At 49.8% G+C, this 7,474-nt stretch overlaps 1 protein-coding gene across 1 annotated transcript in view; it reads right to left on the minus strand.

Moving 5' to 3' along the window:
* The window catches only part of RUBCN (rubicon autophagy regulator), a 60,516-nt gene that overhangs the window by 30,103 nt on the left and 22,939 nt on the right, over nucleotides 1–7,474 (minus strand). The window contains exons 4-8 of the mRNA XM_075068964.1: nucleotides 6,709–6,868; nucleotides 5,102–5,208; nucleotides 3,846–4,002; nucleotides 1,749–2,312; nucleotides 842–886 (exon numbers count right to left, since the gene is read on the minus strand). Coding sequence (XP_074925065.1) covers nucleotides 842–886; nucleotides 1,749–2,312; nucleotides 3,846–4,002; nucleotides 5,102–5,208; nucleotides 6,709–6,868 — 1,033 coding nt within the window. The remainder of the gene's footprint in view (nucleotides 1–841; nucleotides 887–1,748; nucleotides 2,313–3,845; nucleotides 4,003–5,101; nucleotides 5,209–6,708; nucleotides 6,869–7,474) is intronic.

A 7,474-nucleotide genomic window follows, 5' to 3' on the forward strand; every position in this document is an offset into this window, starting at 1 on the left:
GCAAGCAAGGTTGGAAGGGGACAGAATGTGGCAGAGATTCTGTATGAACAGCTGGCATGGCCTGGTGCATCTGCCAGTACGCCCCATCTGGGACACCTTTGCAGATTGCTCGGATAATATGCTCAGTATTTCTAGCCAAGGAACTCATAGGGCTTCATAAACATTAACGGTTCAAGCCTTCCTATGTCCCAGAAGGAATAATCCCCATTTTATGGAGGGGAAGGCGACCTGAAGCATACAGGTGAGTGGCCTGGTTTCTGAGATACTGAACACCTGCAACTCTGTGTAAATCGGGTCATAAAACAACTTTCCCTGGTTCATACAGCAAATCCGAGCCCAGACGAGAACCCAAGAGTCTGATCTGAGCACTACACCACAGCTGTGGGCGGAGTGCTTGGTATCGAGAGCACCACGTGCCCGGGGAAATGCTGCTCCCAGCTCTGTTAATCGGATATCCTCCCACTGGGCAAAGGGAAAGAATTGCTGACTATTCAGAAGTATGGGCTATCCCTCCCTACCCCTTAGCCTCGCACAAGGGGTACGATCTAGCCTGGTTTCCAAAGCAAAGGGGAGAGGATGGGAGCCAATCCAGGGGCTTATCGGAAAACGCCACATAGTGCCATGCAGGGAAGCCAGGTGCAATTCCTGGTCCAGCATGTTATGGCCCCAGACCAAGCAGGGATCCTCATTTAGGTCACATGCATAAACCTGGGGCTCCCTCAAAGCGCCATCAGCAACTCAGGGGAGGAGCAGCCTTTCTAAGTTGACACCAGTGTGATAATGGAAATCCTGAACTCAATGCAATGATCACTGATGAGAGGGTGTCTACTGGCTCCCAAACCTGCCACTGGATCTTCTATTATAATGGTGATATCCCTGAGACCTCCTGGTCAGACAGCGAGGAGGAGGAAGAGGAGAGCATTACGGAAAGAAGAGAAAACAGAGAGAGAGACTGGTTACATACCAAGACAGGAGCCCCGTTCTCTACCTGAAGGCAGCACCTCAGCCCTGAAGGGATGTCCCCTTGGGAAGCAGCCCGCCCCCCATTACCCAACCAAAGAGGCCCCAAAAGGACCAGCACTCACCCCCACAAAGGGGAGCTGTTAAGGGAACAGACACATCCAGTCTGTTCTACCAATCGAACCAGATGAGGGTTCTACAGTTACAACACGGAACTGTCCGAGCCAGGGCCATATCTGCAGTTTGGATGAGATCCTGGAGAGAAGGTTCAGGGAGTCCCTCCGGGGGCAGCGAGGCTAGCACCATAGCAGCGCTGCCAGTTCCTAAGCCCTTAGCGAGGCAGGGAGAGAGGGGTAAGCCAACACGTTCCGCCAGCTGACCAAGGGAAGTGAGGCTAGACACCAAGGAAGGGGTTGCTGGGTGTTCAGGGCTGGGTCCCAGAGCTCTGCTGGGGGAGATAGGAGGCTTCCCTCTCCGTCTCTGGGAATGCAGAGAGCTCTCTGTCCAATGGAAAAGCAAAAGAGCAGAGGCCGGACTTCCTCAGCTAGCTGCATGTGCATCCCTCCTTGCCTATTCCAGGCACTGCCCAAGGCCAGGACAGCAGCTAACTTCAGGTCCCCAAGCTCCACTGGAAGAGGACATTGCAAGGCCTTTAATTAGCTCATTCTCTTCCTCCTCGCCCAGTGCTCAGATCACCCCTTAATGATGCACAACATCGATGATGATGCCTGTCCCGAGATCAACGTCCCACTCACCGAATCCCTCCCCAAACGCCACCCCATCATTACCAGGAGTTTTCCCAGAGGCCACGTTGGTATCGGAGTGCGAGCGTGCATGGCTTCTCTTGAGGATCCCTTGGGGGGTTGATGTCTGCCCCTCCGAAAAGCTTGACCTGCGCAAGAGGCTCATTCTCCGGCTCCCGCCGCTCGCACCTTGGTCTTCCAAGGAGGAGATGGACTCCGGCTTCTGGGAGCTGCTGGATGAGAACAGGTTGGAACTGCTGCTCTTGTTGCTGGTGCTGGTGCTACTGCTGGCACTGCTCTGGCTGCTACAGGCCCGGCCCCGCCGCCCCAGGTTCCCAATGGCCAGATACTCCGGCCCGTCATTGGCATCACTCTGGGTGTCATCCTGGCTACCCGCCCAGGGGTCCTCGCTCTGGCTGGTCACGGTGCTGGTGCTCATCTCGCTGACTGAACAGGAGTCATCTCTGGGGGAGGAAGCACTGAGCCGGGGGAGGCCAGGTTGGCCCAGAACGGATCTGTTCTCAGGCAGCAAGAGGGATACGTTGTACAGGGCATCTTCCAGAGGCTGGCTCGTGCTGCTGCTCACGGAGGAGCTTGCTGGTTTCCTGTCTGGACAGAGGCAGGAGGAAGAGGTCACACACAAGTGCACAAGAGACCAGACGAGGGCAACAAGCACATGGCTCAACACACACACCAACAAACCCAGCGCAGGAGGGCACGGTCAAGGAATTGCTGGTTTTATTAAAAATCCCTTCCTCTCCACCACTCCCCCTGGCCTTCCAGACATGTGCTGGAAGCTGAAAACCAAGGCCCATGTCCTCACTGAAGCTTAATTTCCATCCACTGCACTGGGATGTTATTGCAGGGTCGCTCAGAAAGGCTGGGACACACAGGAACACTGGTTTACTGTTGTCAGGTGGTGCAGGAGGGCCAGGCACAAAACCTACTTTTACTGTGCGGTAATTTGGGGAGTCCTGGTGTGTTATCATCAATTGCTCGAGTGGGTAGGGCTCTGCATGGCCACAGTAGCATAACTTGTAATTAATAAATTAATCTATTAAAATACTAGAATATAAGAGACTAATACCTGATAGGAAACAGGCTAAAAAACAAACAAACAAAACACACAGCTTAAGATTTAAAGCTGAAATGTAAGAAACCTATGGAGCTAGGCCTGTCAGATATTTAGCTTAGCCAAATTAGGCTTTAGGATACGTCAGCCATGTTATAAAGATACATTAGCATAAGTAAGTTAATAATAAATCTGCTGAGCTTGTGTCTATGTTTGTACGCTGAGGTTTTGAATAACAACTGCTGAGTTTGGATGATGTCTAGAAGAAATCAGCAGACATCACAGGATGACCGTTGATAGCCGGGGTGAACTGTTAGAGAGTTCCTTAAGATAACTGCATGTTGCCACGGTGATAAGGGGACATAAATGTTAATAAGTTGAAAGAGGAACTGTCCAAGTAGCCTATCACGTGACAAGTCCTCCACTATTATCCGGGGGACAGTTCCGAAGATGGACATAAGGGGGTTTAACCCTCATGCATATTAATGAGCTTTGGGGGGCATATGCGTAACTTCTTATCCATACAAGCTGGCAGATGGCTGGAGGTCAGTTTCCTGATCCTCCACAGAAGCTGGCCACTACATCATTCTTCAGGCTTCCACCGGGAGATGCGAGTGTTATTGGGAACGTTGGGACTGGAGGTGGTTTTCTCTAACCATTGCAATCTATGCACAGTTACGTTAATGGGGGATTCTAGCTGATCTGATTAAATGAGATGCTTGTTTCCTCCACGCTCCTCAGATCTCCAGCAATGATGCTAGGCCACCTGGTGGCGTTAGCCGTAATGTTTTAAATACCAGAGGAGCTATGGAGCTCCAACTTTTGCCTAACACTAGAGTTAAAAAGGGGTTATCAATATTAGTCAAACCCACAACCAATAAAGGCTACAGTAGCTTGCAGTAGGGTTGCTCAGGAATCCTGAGCGACACAGACATTACTGCAGGACCTGACTTTTCAGGATAGATCTATCCTGAACTATGCACTCTGCAAACAGACCCTGTATGAAAGAGAGTGAGTTGCATTCTGAGCGTCCCACAAGCCGGCACACATAACCCCCTCCCTCCTGTTACCTGACATGCTGGTGGAGGCTGGTTGGTGCAGACTGGAGAAGGATCCAAAGTACCTGTGCTGTGTATAGTCCATAGGAGGGATACATACAGAACCAGGGAGGGCTGTCAGGCTTTGACTCTTCGTCACAGGCAGTGGCGCCTCGCTCCTTCTGAGAAACTGAACAGAGGCAGCACTGTTGTTAAACCAGAGCTACAGTGTTAAGCAACAAAGGGAAGCGGACACGGAGCCCTGAAAGCAACAACTGTTGAGTCAAAGAGGAATCAACAAGCAGTGCCCAGCGTGAGTGCCTGTTACTAACCAGGGAGGACAGCTGCAGCTCTGGTGTCAGGGGGGATGCTGCCAGCTCTCTACTAGAGGGTGAAAAAGCCATAGTAAAAAAGGGAACCGCCCATTGTTCTCAGTTAAGCAGCAGGCTCCCATGTGGAAACTACTAGGCTCTCAGTATGATGATCCAGGGCCAGTGGAGGGACCTGATGCGCACAGCGCCATCAATCCTGTTGCGCCATCCAGTGGAGAGAACATAGCCACAATTTAATAAACAGTCACCAGGGTTTCTCATCTGGAGATCTCAAAGCTCTTTGCAGAGAACGGGGTGGGGTGGGAAGGGAAGGGGAGGCATTATTCATCCTGCTGTACAGACAGGGAAACTAGCAAAGGGGTTAAGTGACCAGTACAAGGCCGTAAAAGAAGTCAGTGCCAACAGAGGTACAAATAAAACCCAGCTCTCCTGGGCCCTGAGCCCACCCTCTCCCCAACAGGCTGTATACACAGTACATCTGTGTCCTCTCAGTGGCAGTCCTGGTTCCTGTTGCTATGCCAAGATTTGAACGGGTAACACAAATCACATTCCACCTGTAATTCCCAGGAAACCCACACACCTAAAACTTCAAGGATATTTTCAGAGGGATGACTGGTTCCTCCCCCCCCCTGCCCCCCCCCACACACTAAAATGTGGATCTTGAAAGCCAATCAAAACAGGACATGACCCAGTGTGAGCCCTGAATGTCCAACTTCATTAAACAAAGACACCCCCATGCCCACTGCAGCCTGTCTTCAACATCACACAGGCATCACCTGCAGAGAAGCCAGCTCCTAATCAGCTGTTTCCCATCTCTCTTCTAGCCCCTCTGCAAGAAACCCAGCCAAGGAGTAAAAACCTTCTCCAAGGGGCTGCGTGCGCTCTGCATGAAACACTGAGCAAGGGAACCACCCTTCAAGCAGGGAGAGATGGAGACAAAGCAGAGGCCCTTCTCACCATGGACGTGTCAATCTGAGCCAGAAGTCTGGGGTTGTTCTGCTCTACGGCCTCCAGGCACTGTAACATGGCTGTGACGTGGGCGTCACTGAGCAGGAATGCAGCATCTGGAAGCAAGCAGCAGCTGAAGGTTGGTCACGCTAGTAAGATCCATAACACCCTACTGCTGCCCTCGGCAGACAGGGATTTGTGGTGTGATGCAAAGGGGACCGTGCAATTATTTATTACGTGACACTGGAAACAACCTCCCAGTCCCCCCCTGAGCCAGAGCCTTGGCCAGCTCCTTTGCACCAGACAGAACAATTGCAGAACAGCCTCTCTGCTGCCATGCTAGCTAGGATAAGATGCCGATCATCTGGGCATGATCATATGGGATCAGACAGACAGACAGACAGACACACACCCCATGGCAACAGCTGTCCTAGGCAACAGGCAAGGGGTTCTCTCACATGGCTGTACAAGTAGTAAGCAGGGCTGGTTATTGCAAGGCTAGTCATGTTCTCAGAGAGCATCTGGGAAGCTCTGTAAGTGCTGGATACAAAGCCAGCTGGAGCCCATGGAAAAAGGGCCAGTGGTGGACACAAAGCCCAGTGATATCCATTGGAAAGGTGCCAATGACTTCAATGGGCATTGGAACAGGCCCTAAGCTGGTACCCAGGGCTCAGGATCAGAGTCCCTGGACAAGGCAGCACTCCAGACCCAGTGGCCAATCCTGAGCTGGGATATTCCTGTTTGACCTTCTTGTTATGCCAAACCCTTTTCGTTCCTTTGTTTGAATTAGAGCCGGTGGGAAACAGTTTTCCTGTCCTGACAGAATTTATCATTGAAAATCATTTTCCCCTCTCAAATTGGGAGGAAAAGTCAAAGTCTTCAATTTATGCAAACCAAAAATCTGAAAAAAATTTGGATCAGATCAAAACATTCCATTTTCTACCTTTATTTTACTTCACATATAAATGAAAAATGAAATTATTTGTTTAGAAAAACGTCAAAATGGGTTTCAGCCCACAAAAGCTTAAGCCCAAATAAATTTGTTAGGCTCTAAAGTGCTACAAGGTCTCCTCATTGTTTTTGGTGATACAGACTAACAATTCTGTATCGCTCCGAAAGCTGACAATTCCGACACTCTTTTGCAAACAATGCTCGAAATGGGCAATTCACCGAAACTGACCCTTTCCGGCGAAGAGTTTTGGTTCTGATGAAGTGGTATTTTCCAACAAAAAAGCTTTCCATCAAATACTTCCCAGCCAGCTCTAGTTTCAACCGAGATAGATACAGGGTGGCTCAGGAACAAACCAGGCCTTGTACCTCTGCTGCTCCAACCTGCTTAGAGGCCAGACCTAGGAATGGACACTGCCAGAAACAGGCTCCTAGACTGCAAAGACCATTGAACTGATCCCTAGCAGCGCTATAAGGAATCCTAACCCCCCACCACGTTACATGTTATGGAATCCCCCACACCCTGGCATTCCCTGGGCTGCAGAATTTCCTACCCTCATCCATCCCAACATTCTATGTGCTACCAAAGCTTGTGTCCATGGCTGGAGAGAAGGATATGCCTAAATATTCTCACGGGGGAAAGAGATTGTCTCCACAGTGCTGTTTACCTGTGTAGAATTTCCTGATGTACTGTCTGTTCTTAAGCAGTGGCTTCAGCTGCGTGGAGAGGCAGTGGAACTGCAGACTGTGCTGTAGCCACAGCTCCGCTATGGCTTGATCACCTACGCCATCTGCACTTGGCTGGCCATTCTCGTGCAGGCTGATGAACTGGAAATGGACACCCCACACATGTCAAGTCAGATAGAGACTAGTGAAAAGAACAGGAGTACATGTGACACCTTAGAGACTAACAAAATTATCTGAGCATAAACTTTCGTGGGCTATAGCCCACTTCATCAGATGCATAGAATGGAGACATACACATACAGAGAACACGAAAAGGTGAGAGTTGCCATACCAGCTCTAAGAAGCTCATTAATTAAGATGAGCTATTATCAGCAGGAGAAAAACACCTTTTGTAGTGAGAATCAAGATGGCTCATTTCAGACAATTGGCAAAAAGGTGTGAGGATACTTAACATGGGGAAATAGATTCAATCTGTATAATGACCCAGCCACTCGCAGCCTCTATTCAAGCCTAAATTAATGGTATCTGGTTTGCACAGAATTCAAGCTCAGCAGGAGTCTGTTTCTGAAGCTTTTCTGTTGCAAAATTCCCACCTTTAAGTCTGTTACTGAGTGACCAGAGAGGTTGAAGTGTTCTCCTACTGGTTTTTGAACATCCAAGATAGATACACCTCTACCTTGATATAACACTGTCCTTGGGAGCCAAAAAAAATCTTACCGCGTTATAGGTGAAACCGTGTTATATACG

Source organism: Chelonoidis abingdonii, chromosome 8, assembly GCF_003597395.2.
Source record: "Chelonoidis abingdonii isolate Lonesome George chromosome 8, CheloAbing_2.0, whole genome shotgun sequence".
Classification (NCBI taxonomy): domain Eukaryota; kingdom Metazoa; phylum Chordata; order Testudines; family Testudinidae; genus Chelonoidis; species Chelonoidis abingdonii.